This window comes from Phaethon aethereus (assembly GCF_964289735.1).
Source record: "Phaethon aethereus genome assembly, chromosome: 16".
NCBI lineage: Eukaryota > Metazoa > Chordata > Aves > Phaethontiformes > Phaethontidae > Phaethon > Phaethon aethereus.
Genome location: NC_138592.1, coordinates 14,768,668 through 14,785,629, shown reverse-complemented (window position 1 = coordinate 14,785,629; position 16,962 = coordinate 14,768,668). Strand labels below are relative to the sequence as shown.

The following is a 16,962-nucleotide window of genomic DNA, read 5'->3' as shown; positions in this document are numbered from 1 at the left end:
GGGCGGGGCCGGTTCGGGGGCTGGCCCGCGGCTCCGGGCGACGGCGCCCCGGCGTGCACAGCGGGGCCTGGCGGGGGGTCTCGCGTTTAACTTGCGCCGCAGCGGAGCGGCGCCTCTGGCAGCGCCTCTGGGGTCCGCGGAAGCCGGGCCCCACCGAGAAGGGCGGGAACCACCCGGCGGCCGCACCTGCCCCGCTCGGGCTCCCGGCGCTGCGCCTCCCAGGGCCGGTGGAGCCCCCGCCCCGCGCCTGTGCCGCGGGAGGGCGGCGCCCACGGCCCCATGACCCGCGCCGGGCCGAGCCGCCCCGCGGGGCCGACAGCGGCGAGCGCTGCCCCGCCGCCGCCCGCAAGCGGGAGGGCATGGGCGGGACGCTCTGCGCGCCCCCCATTGGCTACAGGACAGACGCCGCTCTCCAATGAGCGGTTAAGGTGGCGCCGCATATTGGCCAAGAGCGCTGATGGACAGCCGGCAGACCCTATGGGCGCGGCCCCACCTCCGGAAGTGTGCGCGGTGCCGGCAAGCGGACGCCGGTCCTGGCCCCGGCGGGAGGTGCGCCATGGCTAGCGGTGGGGATGCGCTCCGCGGCCTGCTCCGCGCCGCCAACGCCCTCCTGCAGCAGCGCCGCTACCGCGCCGCGCTCGCCGTCCTCAAGGGCTTCCGCAACGGGGCCGTGTGAGTGCGGCGGGGGCGGCTGAGGGGAAGGAGGGGGCGCCGGGCCGGGGGGAGGCGGGGCGGGTCTCGGTTCCCTCGGGGCCCAGTCGACTCTTCTGTTCTGTCCCTGTTCTGTTTGGGACAACAAGCGGGAAGGCTGCCGTGTGCCCTCCTTTCTTGTAAGGAGGCCGGGGCTTTTGTGGTAGAGGTCAGGAGAGGCGTTTCTGTCTCCCTCACTGATAACCGGAGGTTTAACCCTTTTGGGGGGGGGGGCTCCCCTTTGGGCCTGGCTTATTGGAGTGCATGTCACCTTACGCTTGTGGCCAGAGCTCCTTCTGGTTTGCTGGGCTGCTGCTGGGCTGATCCACAAGTAAGATGTGGTTGCTTCAGTAGCATCTTTTGGCTGTTAGTAGAATAGAAATACAATCATTTGGTAGCATGAACAGATATTTCAGACTTTTTGTATCACTTTTGCAGTTATGGAGCAAAAATTCGTGCCCCGCATGCCCTGGTGATGACTTTTCTGTTCAAGAGTGGAAGGTATGAACCCTACTTCTGTATTTCTATGTTACTGCTTGAGTGCTTTCATTCAAGCACTCAATCTTTTGTGTTTAAAAGGCTTAAAAAGCAGAAAGATATGTGAGTGTGTCCTGATAGCTATACAGGACAACTCATATGCATACCACTTGTGCAGTTGTTAATGAGAACCAGTGGGCAGAGGAGAAATTAGCAGATGCAAACAGCAGTACTCTGTCCTGTTCAAAGAAGGGAAGCCAAGCTATAGCAGTGCGTGTTGTGGTTCTCCCTGCTTATGCCAGAGGTTGGCACTCAGAAAAAAAAAAGAAAAAAAAACCTAAGGCTCCTTGACTATTTGTAGAATTAGACAACAGCACAGTCCGCAGTCGTAGGTAGAGGTGTTGAATATATTCTGATGAGTGAGCCAGAGGTGAAGGGATTTGTCCTTCCTCACAAAGTAGGTGTTCTGTGGCATGCCTGAGCTATCAGTCTAGGCGGGCAGGCCAGAGGGGCGTGGTGTCCAGGCTGAGGGACTGCAGTGGTACTGCCTTTTTGCTCTTCTAACTGTCTGTTTCTTTTTCTCAGTTTAAGAGAGAAATTGAAATCGATTGCTCAGGCTACGTACACTCATTCCCGGAACTTGGCATATTTTGTGTTCACCTACAAGGGGCTGATGGCGTTGCAGTCCCGACTACAGGGGAAAAAAATTCCATTTCATTCTTTCTTTGCAGCCTGCATTGGAGGTTGGCTAGTGTTCGGTGAGAACAATCCCATCAACAGCCAGGTAAATGCGTTTGTTGAAAGTTTCCTTGACAAAAAACCCAACAGATGTGTGATAGTGTGCCAGGAAGTGGTTGGTACAGCCTGGGTTGCTTCTGGTGGTTCTTACCATGTAGCGTTACTCCTTTATCATATATCTCCTTGCATAAGTTCTGGTTTTGGCTGTGCTGCGCTCAAATCCTAAAGGTGTTTGTGTGCCTCTGTGAACAGTGTGTGCTGTTGGAGAGCTGAAAGCCCAGGTTTACCTCCAGAGCTGCACTGGTGTACCGGGGAAGGCCAGCAGGCAGGCAGTCAGTCATGCAATCCAAAGCCATTGGGTTACCCCACCAGTCATCTGTGCTGTGGTAACTGCCTGCCTGCGCTCCTAGTCTGCCCGCTTGCAGGGCTAAACCCTGCAGCTTGAACGTTGTGAGCATAGAGCACAATCGGTTACTGAGCACGCTTAACTAAACTGGTTAAACTGACAAAAGCTGCTCAGGGCAAGCCTGGCTGTTAACAGTCAGTGACAGATTAATCACTCAGTAAAACACACAGATGCAGAGTAATCAACAGTGTTTTACTTATGCAATGCCCTGCAAGAGTGTACCTCCAGTCTGTTTTTAGGATGTGTCTAGTCTACTGAGTTTGTATCTGCTTGGCAAGTTAGCAGGGCTGCTCCATGACTATTCTAGCAGCAGCACCTGAGGTAGCGTTACGTGAGCAAAGATGAAAGTTGAGCAACTGCAAAGATACGTTTCATCAAGTGTAACTTGTTGATTACTAAAGTAGAGGACCAGCAGAGAAGTAGGACTTTGAAGACGTAGGGAGGACACAAATGTCTCTGGATATAAAGACTGCTTGATATGTGAGCCTACAGTCTGTTTGCTGTTGAGTAAATTGTTTCCACCTCTCTTGTCTGGCTTATCGCTTCGAAATCGTTTCACCTGGCTGGTGTGCCTGGTTATTTACCTAATGTTCTTTTGGTTTTTCTCTTCATGCAGATCATTATGTACCTGCTGTCTCGTATCCTGTTTGGCTTGTCTCGGCTGGCAGTGGAAAAAGGCTACGTCCCACAGCCAAAGCAGGACCCCTTTCCACTTGTCGCTGCTCTGATATGGGGGACAGTTCTCTGGCTCTTTGAATACCACCGGCAAACTCTGCAGCCTTCTCTGCAGTCCTCCATGACCTACCTGTATGACGATAGTAACGTATGGCATGACATTTCTGACTTTCTCATTTATAACAAAAGGACAGATAGCAAGTAGGTGGTTCATCGTAAAATACCTTTGAATGGGATGATACCTTCCAGCAGCTAAGGGAGAAGGTTATTCTGTTGCTCTTGACTGGTGATTTTCTTAAATTTACATCTATCAAGCACAGTTGCTTCTTGTGTCCTGGCCACAATATTCTGATTAGTCTTTGCTTGGCTCTGTTTAGAGCAAGTAAATACCCCACAGGAACTTGTTGCAGTCCTCAGTGAGTAAAATGCCTTGGGAATCTTGAGTTAAAATAAGTCTGTTTAAAAAGAGGCCTTTTTTTCCCTACAAGTATGTGTTTTTAAAGAAACTAAATATACTTACAAAATGACAGCGTGACAGTAAGTAGGGCGTATGTCTAATAATGAAAAAAATGTTCTAGGGATTGTCTGAATGCTCACGAGATGGAAGCGTTTTTCTGTGCTGCTGTGCTCGCCGTAGTGTGACGGGAGTGGGGGAACCTGCTCGGGTCTGAAAGCAGGGACATAATTTCTTGGTTTCTGTGGGTGACTGGAAATCTTGTTTAAACTATTACAAGGGCAGTTATGCGCTCCTTAAGAGAGTTTCTCTGCAGTTTTCCCTCAGAAAGACAAGAAGATGTTTGAGAATAAAACTGTTAAGATTGTCTGGTACAAGCCTGGTAAATCAGAGTCAGAAGGACTATTTTTGCTTGGTTTCTTTCACGCACTTGGGCTGAATCTGTCCCTCTGCAGAATGCACTAATTAATACCCTGCAATTATTTTACACTTACTCATAAGGTTTTTAAAAGCTGCTTGAACTAAATACCAAAAACAGTTATGTAATTTAGACTCCTTTGAAAACAGGCTGGGGCATGTTGCACGCCCTCAGATATCACACTGGGTGCTTTATACGCAGAAGCAAGCAACACTTCTAACAAGCACTTTTATTTCGGTGGGAGATAAGCACATGGGTTTCTCTTAGGTCCAGAATCTAGCCTCCACAGCAGTGGTGTGTGTTAGCTGTAATCAAACTTGAATGTACCTAAAGTTTGTGCAGGCTTGTTGCTGAGCCAGGTTGAGGCCACGGATGAATATAAAAGTGAATCTTCCTCTTAAAAATACACTGCTGAGCCCCAGGAACAGTGCAGCGCACCCTGGACTTTAGCAGAAGACTGACTAGATAGCTGAAAAAAAGCAGATTTTGTTCTAAAATTAATAAAATCAAACTGTTAATAGTACACTACTGCATAACACTATACCATTCATTTAATGATGTACACTAAAGTAATTCCTGACATGCTGGTTTTATGTGGTGGTATCACAGGAGAGTTTGTAAGCACCCTGTGCCAGCTGTTCCCTTTTGTCTCAATCAGGACTATCTTACTTGCTCCTTTTATACTTCCCATTTAAAAAAGGTTAGTTCTCCCTGTACCCATCTGCTTTTCCATCCTGACCTGACCTTGTCGTTTCATAATCCCACTGATGCTATTCTTCATCATCTTATGCAGTCTCTTTACTCTCCAGGCTCAACAGTTTGTTGTATTTAATGGTACGACTGAAACAGTGCATTTAAGTTCAGGTAGTTTCTGAGTAGGAAAAAAGTCTTGGTTTCATCTTAAGTCATTTTTCTTTGTCGTCCTAAACTCTTTTATTACTGTTACGCATCTTCGGAGTGCTTCTTTGCTCTTTATTTTTCCACTATCTCTGTCAGTAAGAGGGAGAGTTAAACGCTCCCCTCCACGTAGTTTGTCTGGTGCTGTGATGTTTAGGATTGAATCACGTCCTGAGTGTCTCGGGTCAAGTAGGAATAGAGTCTTCTGACTCTTGAACTGAATCTAATGCTGAGTCTAACTGCGTTCGCTGTGAGATCTGACAGTGTAGAGGCGGAAGCTTCTTTGTGCTTCCTATGCAAATCCATGACGTAGTCGTCTTTGATGCCCAAAAGACAAGATACTGCTTTGCTATAATAACTGTCCATGGTGCCTTCAGCTTTTAACATCACCTGCTATTATGGTCTGTACTGGATACTTGAATTTGAACACCAATCAGTATTTAATCAGATAGACCCCAGGAAAGCTATAGAAGTTAGGAACTGGTTTTGTTTCTTTGTAGTTAAAGATTTTGTTTGGTGTAGCTAAGCTTAAAGATTCAAGTGCAGAAAAAATACTGAAGCTACAGGTGAGGTCCAATTTCTTTATAAACATTGGGTCTTTATTTGCACCACTGCTGGATATCTGAAGCAGCATGAGTGCAGCACTCTATTTTTATGTCAGAAGCCTCAATATTGTTCCAAATAAGAATGTTAATATTCTGCTAATATTGCTGAATTCCTACAAGCTTTGATAGAATTTCAGAAGATGCTTCCAGAGTCTGACAGCCATGGCTTGAGAATTTCTCCCTAGAACTATTAGACTTGCAAATCTTTGACTGCGCATAATTACTGTTGGTGCAGGCTGGTTATGAGAGCCATGTGTCTATAAGAAGTTTTTTACCTTTTTAATTTATAGCTGGCATTCCCTTGTCTGAGAAAGGCTTGTGATTCCCTCAGAGGCAAAATCATTTTCTTCTGCTAGTAGTTCTGCCACTGCAACAATTTGACTGCCTGTGAAGCCCTTCTCTGGCTGTGTAAGGACAAGTGACCTGTCCTGTCCTTTTTACGCTACCATGGTATCTCTGTCCTCCCTAGATGGCAAAAACAAGCCAACAGCAAGTTTCTAGTATCAACCTGGCAGCAGTGGCCATCAATTGCCCTCGGTTCAAAACGCCCTTTATTCTCTTGGGAATCTATCACCAACCTCACTTTCAAACCAAGTTGTGCCCGAGCCTCAAACCATCTGTACTTCGGATCCCGGAACCAGCTGCCGTCCCTGGTAGACAAACTGCAGCTCATCCCAGGAGCGGGTCCCGTGGAGCAGCAGCCATTAGCTGGGCGTTTGCGGACGGTTGGTTTTCCTGCTGCGCTGGGGCAGGACGTTAAGCTGCAAGTCACTTCTTTCCCCAGGGAAGTAATTGGAACAGTTCTTTAACGGCATTAGTCCGCATTGCTGTTTCTGTGACCAGATAGCTGGGGATGAACCCCTTATGCTACCGAGGTGTTGGAACAATGCGGGCGTGTAGTAAGGAAGTGAACTAGAAGTAATTTGTCTGAGTCGGACTTTTCGGATACATAAGTTACACTCCCTGCCCTCCCCCAGTGCATTGTGTGGGGAACTGAGTCCCCTGTTTGTGTTCCTTTTTTATTAGCATTAAAACCAAAAGAAATAAAGAGACAGTTGGGAAGCCACCTGTGAATTAGCCGAGTGCTTAAGAATCACAAAGAAGTGCCATTTTCTCTCCCCAGCCCTGGTCGGTTTTGATGAACGTGGTTTTGTTTGTCTACCTCAACTTTATTTTACCACGTTATTTCTTCCTCGGCATCTGACTGTGAGTTGCTGAGAGCCTCTAAAGAGGAGCAGAATGTCTCAACGCTTAGCTCAGTTTGTCAAAAATTAGGATTTCTGCATAAAATTGAAGTGTTCATTTAAAAAGATGCTTCTCCTTCAGATTTTAAGCCTCTTTTAGAGGCAGTTTTAAAGGTTAATGAATCAAACTGATCAAAAATTTTCAGCAAGCCGTGAATAGCAGACTGACTATACTGAGCTATTAATCATTTATTTTATGAAGGAACAAAGCCAGCTCAGGGTTATTGACTGCCACTGCATGCCGCCCTAGCATACCCACTGTGCTTCACTTCTCTTTGGAGTACAGCTTGTGTGCTCGTGCTGGCTGTCAGGATTGCTGAAGAACTGTTTCCGGGACAATTACATTATTTAACAAAGGTGAAAATTGGTGCATGACATTTGGTTTAGGTGAGGTTTTCTGTACTGTGTTTGATCCTTTCAGTTAAGGGGAGGATATTTCTGAAAGAAAAAGTAGTGCTTGTCCAACTAGTGCCATGGAGAAGTGCTTACAGAGGTTGCTGTACGGTGTGAACCTGTGTTTGCAGCGTGACGGTGTGTGTTGTCCTGGTCACCGTCCGTATGTCTCGGCAATAACCACCCCTGCTCCGGACAGCTGGGTCAGGAGGGAGAGGCTGCAGAAGAGCTTTGATATTGGTGCTGTGAGACTTTCTTGCCCTGGTAGAGTTGTTCAAGCTCCGCTTTAAACCAAGCTGGGTGGGGGTAGAAGTGCAGGGATGATCTCTGGCTGCTGAAGTAGACCAAAACCCGGTGTCCATGGGGATCCTCTGTGACTGCAGAGCGTCCCCTGTGCACGCTAAGCTCTGCAGCCAGTTTGGAGGCATCACGGATGGCTGGTGCTAGTGGAGTAACCACAACCCTGTGCAGATACTCTCACACAGGAGAAACTGCTGTGACTCAAACTCATTTTCACTGCATCAGCACAAATATGACCTTTGGATAATACCCTGAGCCGCATGCTGTTCCTATTTGTCAGGTTGTGTTTGTTTGCCTGGATCGTGCCAACCTGAGCAGAATGTGCTTGGTTTTCTGATGCTGGTTTTGAAACCCAGCAGATAAGGGAGGAGAGGCGTAATGCTACCCAGCGTAATGTCTGTCTGCTGCTGTTAATAGTCGGGGGTGCTAATCTTGAATTTTCAACCTGTGTGTTCATACCAGATTGTTGGAGGAGGTAACTTTTTTTCTTAAAATAATTTTCATCTGTCTCTTCTCCTTATGAGACTGGTGATGATGAGGAGGAAAAACAAATTAAATGCTCTATAATACAAGTATTATTACCTCTGATTTTGGTATATATTTTGTGTTCATAATTGCTGTGTAATCCAGGCCCTGATTTTCTGACAGCGTAAAATAAAGTTAAGAACATAAACTCAGGTAACTTGTAATTACGCTGATCAGAATGCTTGTAGGAATATCTCTGTTTCTGGTTTTAAAACATGCAAAAGAGGGGGCAGGGGGTTGTTGAAGTAGCTCTGTCTGCTATGAATTGACTTGTGCAGTCAGTGTAGTACGTCAATCCAAGACTTTCTGCCAGACTTATTTGCAGATTATTTCTGTATGATCCCTCTTTGAATATTATAATACTGTGCTTTCTATAATAATGATAATAAAAAACTAATTTTTGTCTTTTTTTTTTACTGCCATCATTAGTAAGCTAAAATATATGAAGTAATGCTTAATTACTGCACGTTGCTAGTCCTGTATGTAGAGAAGTCAGGCATGGAGTGCATTTTTGGCATTGGATGTGCCCTCATGTTACCAGCTTGGAGGCAATAGTTGGTACTACTTTGACAACACCATCAGATTTAACTACTGCAACACTGGCCAGCTCAGGTAATGATCCTAGCTGTGAAGACAAACTGGGGTGGCTGCTACCCCTTTTTTCCTTTTTTCCTTTTTTTTTTTTTTTTTTTTCCCCTTGAGGCATGAACTTTCCTGTTTCGATCACTTAGCGTGGCCATGTCTTCAGACCAAGTGAGTCAAATTGGGGCGGGAGGGTCGTAGCACGTACAAACAACACACTCAAATGCAGTGTAAATGGGAAAGTGTGACCGGCTCTTTCACTGCAGTTAGGAAAGACTTCATCTGTCCCGTTGGGTATTTCTGGGGTGATGTGGTTACAGGGCAGGCTGCTCCTCCATGCCTTGCGGTCCACCAGGAACGCACGCAAGGGGTTGCAGAGAGCTTGCAACTGTTCAAAGAGAAGTCAGCTTGAGGAGGCCCTGTCGGTGCCTGCCCCGCTTGCCTGTGGAGTCCTGGCTTCAGTCTGCGTGCCTGGTCCTTGTCCAAATACTCCTCTTTAGGGCAGACAGCTTGCGGCAGGGTCATCTGCCAGAGCAGGGTGTGGGTACGAGGCACTGGACATGAGTCTGAACCTACCTCACCCATTAGCTGAACAAAATGACATATAAAACTTGTTAGACAAAATAAGGATGTATGTAAATTATTCTGGTGCTTCTTCCAAGCTAAGAGCTACAGCGATAATATGTCGTAGAAGTAACAGCTGTAGTCGTGGAGATAAAGCAGTCCCTGAGTGAGGAGCTCCCTAGGGCACAAGCAGTTAAGGGAGGTCCTGATCCCGAGCAGAAGGCCCTCCTGGCAGGGGAGCACTGACAAAACAAACCTGAAGTAAGACAAAAGCTCCAGTATTACAGCTGCTTCATAGCTCCTGTAATACTGGAGTGTCCAGCCTGCGCCCATGAGAAACTAAATTAACACCTCCAAATTATGTCAGTCCTGTCTTAGTGTTGGGTTTTTTCCCCTCTCGAAGCATCATGCTGTACCTGAGCCCTTCCTGTGTTCCAAGGGAAGCTCTGAGCAAGCTATAGGTCTGGCTCTGACACTTTACCTGCCTTTTGGGTTCACAGTGCCAATGACCACACTGTGAACCTGCTGGGAAGTGAACTTGGCCTGGATAAAGTACAGCCATGCAACTGGGTAAAAGCTACAGAAGGCAACACCGAGGAGGTTACTCTCAAATGTACTCCTTGATGGCTCCCAGGCTATTTGCACGACCGATGCTACCCCTTGAGGGAAGGAACTCAAAGAGCCTTGCGGAACAGCGTGGCTTCTGGCGACTGACCTGGGAAGCAGGCGTTTACTGCTGTGTTTTACAGAGGCTGGAACAAGATTGCCCTGTTTGGGTGTGAAGAGTAGAGTGGGGGGTGAGTGGGCTCTGTACCCCTGTCACTTCTACCGAAAGACTCTACAGATTGATGTTGAGCTTTAATAACAGATGCCATGGTACAAGAGGAGGAAATAACACAGCTGAATTTGTTGTGCCTGGCATGCCTAGCTGACCTGATGTCTTGGAAAAAGAACTGCTTCTGCAAGAGGATGCAAAGATGTGGGCAGTTCCTAGGTTTGGGGAACTGGGATCTGGGAGAAGACACCTAAACCACCGATGGTGTCCTTATGCTTCAAGTCAGCTTTTGCACTATCAGAAAATTGCTTCAATTCCTATTGAAAAGGCGGCGATGGCTAAGGTGATATAGGTAGAGAGCAGGTAAAGTTAGGGCAGCAGCAGGGCTACAGCATGGGGCTCAGGGCTTTCCCCAGCTATCTGTCCCCTCCACGGGCCCTCACAGCAAGAACATGCCATGCTGCTGGCTCACTGTCATCTGAACCAAAGCGCTGGGAGCAGGAGCATTGGCAGGAGATGCCTGGGGAAGTCCCACTTCCCTTTGTGGCATGCAGTCGTTCTGGTGTGACAGCTCAGCGTGGTCTGTAGGGGAACTGCTGGTCGCAGGACCACGCTACAGGCGACAACGACAGTAAATATGCTTGTGAGATACCGATGTACTAAGGCCAAGTGAGCACAGGGATACAGGTTTGCATCCTGCCAGCTCTCCTCCTGCCTGCTCCCATCACCTGGAACTGATTTTGCAGCATAGATACCAGTGCCGGCTCCGTCTGCAGCCCCTGGTCTGTGCTTTTCCATCAGTGCAGGGACCAGCGGACACCCCTTGGCCTGAGTCTGTCATCCAAAACCTACCCAAACTGGGAGACTGCTGCAGGGTAAATCCAGCTGGGGTACAAACTGTATGAATAGCTGGAATTCCTGATCCTCTCCATGGCGGAGTGGGGCCAAGGAGATAGGACTTCATCTTTGTGCAGCACCTGCCAGACAGCTAACCTTGGGAGCACGTCTCTGCTCCTTAGCAGGGCTGGCGAGGCCGGGAGGAGGCTGCAGCTGTGCAGGAGAGGGGAGTCATCTGCTTTCCCTCATATGCACACAAGAAAAGCCCCTTCATTTCCTTCTCCCACCAGCATTTGCCTTTTATTTGTCTTTGCAACTGCCCTTTTTCAGCATTGCCAGCATTAAAAGCCTCGGGGAAGTTGCAGCGCAGCCAGGCAGCGCGATGGCTGGAGGAGAAAGGGCCTGAATAAGCTCCCACATGAATTGAGAGGGGGAAAGAAACCACCCCCAAGGCTGTAATCCCCCCGATGCTTCCGAGCTTCTTCCTGGCGAGGCGGCTGCCCCCAGCCTTTGTGAGCGGAGCGGGAGCAGCTGGTGCAGCAGCTGTGTCCCAAACCCTGCGTCACCCCAGGAAGCGCCTGGCTGAGGCTCCCCGGGGACGGGGAGAGCACTGCCAGCCATTCGCTTCCCCCCTCCCGGCCCTTGGGGTTGTGGTTGTTCAGTCCGCCCCCCCCCTTCCTCCCCAGATGGAAGAAACACTGCGTGCAAACATCTGGCCTCGCTGTTGCTTATCCTTCACAGTAATGACGATACCGAGGTGCGAGGGAGCTGGAGAGCAGGCCCTTGACTATTAGAAGGGCCGAGCGTTTAATTAACTGTATCAATTTCCTTTAAGCAGGGCAGCATTTCTGTTTGCTCTTTGCTGAGGAAGAAAGGATTGGTCACAGACACGCAGTATGTTTACTGGCGTATTTAAGGATGTAGGTCAGGGCACGACTCCACGCTGGCTATCCTGCAGGGGAAATTGGAGCCGCTATCCCAAATATCCAGCATAAAATCCTTTAAAATGGAGGAGGACAGGCTGCGTGTTCAGGGTCCGGAGCGGAGGAGTGAGGAGTTCACTCATGGCTGCAAATACCGCCTTGTAGCCCACGCCACTGGTGGAAAAAAAAAAAAACCACGCTGTGTCTCCTCGGGGGTTTGTCTGTGGTCTTCAGAAGGGGAATTGCGGAGGCGGGGGGGAACGACGGCGGCGCGCCCCCGCCACCGCCCCGTCCCCCGCCGCCGCTCGCCCCGCCCCGCCGCCTGATTGGCCATCTGTCACAGCGCATCCGGCGCCGCCGTTCTTGACCAATCGAAGGGCGGCACCTCCCGTCTCTTCCACGGGCGCTAACCAGTGGGAAGGCGCAGCAGCTCTCCCAGAGCGGAGCCCGGCCGTGGGGTTCAGCCAATAGGAAGACGGCGGGGAGGTTCGCGCCGCTTTCGCGGCAAAAAGAATTTGGCGCGCAAAGGCGCGCGGGGCTGGCGCGCCGAACAATACGGCGGCGGGCGCGGAGCCGAGCGGAGCGGAGCGGCCCTGCCCGCGCCCTGCCCGCCGCGCCGCCCGCCGCCCCAGTCCCGGCGGCGATGTGAGCCATGGCGGCGGCGGCGGCGGGTGGCGCGGCGGGGCTGGCGGCGCTGCTGGGCAGCGCCTCCCCGCACCTCCTCATCGTCTCCGCCGCCGAGGAGCCCGCGGGCGGCGGCGGGGGCCATCCCGACACCGACCTCCTGCTCTTCGCCACGCCGCAGCCCGCCCGCCCCGGCGCCGCACCAAGACGGCCCGCGCTGGGCCGCCCGCCGGTAACGACCGGGACGGGGAGGGGGGCGGCGCGGGGGCTGCGGAGCCCGAGACACTGCGGGCTCCGGCGGGGCCGCGATATATACCCCGGGCCGGGCTCTGCCGCGCCGTGCTGTGCTGCTCCCTGCTCTGCACCGTGCTCTGCCGCGCCGTGACCTGCTATACCCTGCTGGACTGTGCCGTGCGATACCAGCCGCGCTGGGCTATACCGTGCCGTGCCATGCCACGCAGCACGCCTGCCGAGCGCGGCCCTTCCCCAACTCGGGCAGCCGGGCGCTGGGCCCTGCTTTGCCTCCCCCTCCTGCGGCCCACGCCTGCTTTGGGGCGCTCCCCGTGCCGTGGCCAGCCCCGCTGTGTCCCCGCTGGCGTGCACAGCAGCCGGGGAGCCGCTCCGGTCCACCCGTTCCTACCGGGAGTGGGGGCTTCTGTACTCCGCGGTGCTCTGACCCGGAGGGGTCCCTCGGGGGTTGCCTCGCAGCCAGCCCCCATTGCCAGCGCTGTGGGGGGCAGCGGGGCCGTGGCCGTCCCTCTGACGAGCCCCGTCCCTTGCAGGTGAAGAGGAAGCTGAACTTGGAGACGGATCACCAGTACATAGCGGAGAGCTTGTCAGTGGGCCGGGGCAAGGCCAAGAACCCCACTAAAGGTACTGGCCCTGCTCCCCCTGGCCCCCCCGAGCCAGCAGTGGGTCTGGCAGCCCCCCTCTGCTGCCCGCGGCCTGGGCCGTGCCTTCAGGCTCATCCCTGGCAGCTTCTTCCCAGCCCTTTGCGTCGGTTTGGAGAGGCTGTTCCTGGGGCCGGGCTGTTTCTGGCCTCTCTCTCCAGCCCATGCTGCTGTCCCCTGGGCTGGTGGCATGGTTGTCATGCCCGTCTGCTGGGCACCACACCAGCTCTGTCCCTCCCTGTGGGGTGGAGCTGTAGCCACCGGTACGGCGTCGGTGCAGAGTCCCAGGTGGACTCACCTGGACCCTCCATCATCTCCCCCGAGCTCTGCCTGGCACCCTGGTGTCACAACGAAGCTTGTGACCATGACTGAGCATGGGTGTCAGAGCCCACCCCAGGTCCTGCAGCATCCTTCCCGTGAAGGATGTGGGGAGCTCTCCCCACTGTCCTGAGAAAGCAGATGGGTTTTGGGGTGCCAGTCCTGGTCCCTGGTTCATGAGCCACCTGCGAGTGTGGGGGGTATTTTGGGAGCTCTCAGCTCCAGCGCTGCATTTCCCTTGTGGCTAAATCACACTTGCCCTTGGTGGCTGGCAGGGGCAAAGTCTCCCGGGGAGAAGTCCCGCTACGAAACCTCACTGAACCTCACCACCAAGCGCTTCCTGGAGCTGCTGAGCCAGTCGCCCGATGGCGTGGTGGACCTCAACTGGGCAGCCGAGGTCCTGAAGGTGCAGAAGAGGCGCATCTATGACATCACCAATGTCCTGGAGGGCATCCAGCTCATCACCAAGAAGTCCAAGAACAACATCCAGTGGCTGTATGTCCCTGGGCTGGGCTTGTGGGGCTGTGGCTGGCTACTTAGTGGGATGGAGGAGCTGCCTGGGCCAGGCTCGGGGCAGAGCAGTGTCACAGGAGCATCTGCTCCAGTGTTGAGAGGTGCTTCCCCCTTCATGTGGTCCACAGCCCCGGGCGAGGGCTGTGCTTGACTGCAGGTGCCTCCTGAGCATCTGTGTGGGCTGCGAGTCCCCCTCAGGCTCCCTGAGCCAGCCCAGTGAGCTGGGGGCCTGCATCCATGCTCAGGGGGGACCCCAGGGCTGTGCCCTACTGGGAAATCCCCACAGAGCCCGTTCCCTGGGGGTGGGATTTAGCCTGGCCCAGGTAGGGACAGTCACGGTGTTGGGCAGAGCGAGCTGTGGGGTTTGGCTCCTGACAGCCGTGGTGCTCCCCAGGGGCAGCCAGGCCACTGTGGGGGCTCCCAGCCGGCACCGGCTGCTGGAGAAGGAGCTGCAGGAGCTGCAGGCGGCAGAGCAGCAGCTGGACAACCTCATCCAGACGTGCACGGTGCAGCTGCACCTGCTCACCGAGGACCCTGCCAACCAGCAATATCCTTCGGTGCGGGAATGGGATGGGATGGGGCTGGCTGGGCGGGGGGGGGGGGGGTGCAGTCGAGCCCCGGGGTGAGCCCGGCCACGTTGCAGGCAGGACGTTTTGTTGCCCACCCCACTGCTGCATGAAAACATCCCTGTATCTGCTCCTTGACCCATCACACCGCAGCCTATGTGACCTGCCAGGATCTCCGCAGCATTGTGGACCCCTCAGAGCAAATGGTGATGGTTATCAAAGCCCCCCCAGAGACCCAGCTGCAGGTCTCGGACCCAGCAGAGGTGAGCTGGGGCCACCCTCTGCTCCCCATGTCTGCACAGCCCTCAGGAAAGCCCAGCCCAGGCTCCCCGGGCATTCTTGTGCCTCCTTGTCTCACTCTTCTCCCCTTTCCCCAGGCTTTCCAGGTCTCCGTGCGAAGCACTCAGGGCCCCATCGACGTCTTCCTCTGCCCCGAGGACAGCTCAGGGGTCTGTAGCCCTGTCAAGAGCCCCTTCAAAGCCCCTGCAGAGGAGTTGTCCCCTAGCCATTCACAGCCCAGAGCCTCCCCGCTCCTGCATCCCACCCAGGACGTGAACATGTCACTGCTGCCCGGAGAGCAAGGTGGGTGGCCAGGGCTGGGGACAAGGGGGAGTAGGGGACAGGGGTGCTGGCGCGGTGGCTTTGGCTGGGGGCTCTCGCTGTGTTTGCAGCTGTGAGCTCTTGGCACAAGGAAGGAGCTGGGGTGATGCCCAGGTGATGCTTGGGCACCTCGGTGAGATGGGGAAGGGGGGAAAGGCAGGTTCTGCTGCATAGCCAAAACCTGCTTTTTTGGTGTTTTTTTGGCAAGTATTGTGGATTTACAGCTGCTTCCGATCCCTGCAGAGACACTGCTGCCAGGGACGAGCGTACTGCCCAGCAAGTGCCCGGCAGAGGAGGTGAGCCTCTCGCCGCTGGCCTCCATGGACGCCCTCCTGGAGCAGAGCAGGGAGGATTTTTCGGGTTTCTTGGCGGATGAGTTCATCAACCTGTCGCCGCCGCAGGCGCAGGACTACCACTTCGGCCTGGAGGAGGGCGAGGGCATCAGCGAACTCTTCGACTGTGACTTCGGGGACTTCACACCTTTGGACTTCTGAGGCTCTGCCTGGACGCTCGCAGGGGAGCTGCCAGGCGGGGGGGGGGGCCACCCCTGGGCTCCTGCCCTTGCAGGCAGGGCAGGCAGCCCTTCTGGCTGCAGCGCCCATGGCTACTCTCCCCGTCCCTTTGCAATATTTTCTTCTTAACCCTCCAGCCCGGTGGGGTCCGGCAGTGTCCCTGGCTCCAGCAAGGCGGATACCAGGGTGGGAGTCCCATCTCAGGGACCCCCCCCCCACACACAGGACCCTGATCATGGCGGGGGCTGCCCAGGGCAGAGCCGCTGCCCCCCCCCCCCCCCCGGGCACCTGTTACAGAGCTTTAAGCAGTCCTGTGTATAGATTTGATTAATTTATTATTGTCCCCTGGGGACAGCGTTTAATTTCAGGGGGGTGGGGGGGGCCGTGCAGCAGAGTGGGGGTGCTGAGAGGTTTCGTCGTGCTGGGAAAGGCGGTGGTGGAGATGTGGGGGGTGCCGGCTTGGGGCTGTCCGCCCCTGCGTGGGGGACTGTCCACAGCCCGGCTGAGTGTGGGGTATTTATTTATTATTTATGGTGTGTGGGAGCTCTCCTGGGACATGGTGGGGATAGGAGAGAGTGGGGGGACAGTGCTGGGGGGAGGGGGACGTGGAGGGTCCCACCGGGGACCCGCTGGCACGTCCCGGCTTTGCTCGCGGCTGACGCGGGGCTGCCAGTGAGGCTGCTGCGGCGGCAGGTGGCTGCGGGACGGGGGACGGGGCTGGATGGGGCTGGCGGCCCCGGGACCACGTGCGTGTCCCCGTGGGGGGGACGCAGGGGTGTCCTGGGGCGGGGTGCATCCCTGCAGGCAAGGACCCAACGCTGTCTCCAGGCTTTTCTTCCCGTCCCCATGCAGCCGTTCAGCCTTTCGGCTCCATCTCCCCCCCTCTGGCACAGTGGGGCTGGGAGAGGTGGAGAGGAGCAGAGTGGGGGTCCCAGGGTACCCCCCGGGGCCGGGCTGGAGACGCACTTTCACTTTTACTGCCTTTTAACAAGCTTGTGTTCCTCTGAACTCTGTGTTTAATAAAGGTTTCTACTGACTCTGGTTTCTGGTGTGGGGCTGCACTTGGACAGTGGGTGGTGGGGTCCCCAACCCAAAGAAACATGGGGTTTTGGGCTATTTTGTGCGTTTTTTTCCTTTTTTAACTTGAAAGGCACAAGCAGGGACGTCACTGTCTGAGGTTGCAGGAAACACTTTGGTCCCCTTGGTTTGTTTTTATTTTTTTTCCCCTGCAGCTGTGTGGGACGGGAGCTGGGGCTGATCCTGCTGCCCTCTGCTCCTCCAAAGGGGCTGTGCCCCAGGATATGGGGTGACAGGTCTGGGTGGGGATCGCTTCTCCCTTGGGATAGTCACTGGCGAGGAGCCCCCGTCCTCCGGCAGCCCCCGTCCCCCCTCAGCTCCTCTCCTGCTGGGCCCCGTCCCCTGCTTTCGCTCTGGTT

General features: G+C 53.9%; 2 protein-coding genes across 2 annotated transcripts; both read left to right on the top strand.

Annotated features, from left to right (window-relative positions):
- Positions 1-279: 279 nt before the first annotated feature.
- On the top strand, positions 280-3,191 carry PXMP4 (peroxisomal membrane protein 4; the record flags this gene model as incomplete). The annotated part of the gene is given in 5 exon segments (XM_082007423.1): positions 280-495; positions 497-672; positions 1,129-1,191; positions 1,753-1,951; positions 2,928-3,191. Coding segments are annotated over 5 exon segments (918 nt in total).
- An 8,964-nt stretch (positions 3,192-12,155) lies between these two features.
- E2F1 (E2F transcription factor 1) lies at positions 12,156-15,508 on the top strand (the record flags this gene model as incomplete). The annotated part of the gene is made up of 7 exons (XM_082007178.1): positions 12,156-12,359; positions 12,910-13,000; positions 13,611-13,830; positions 14,243-14,393; positions 14,561-14,677; positions 14,792-14,996; positions 15,258-15,508. 7 exons carry the CDS (start codon positions 12,156-12,158, stop codon positions 15,506-15,508), a joined length of 1,239 nt encoding a protein of 412 aa, XP_081863304.1.
- Positions 15,509-16,962: the final 1,454 nt, after the last annotated feature.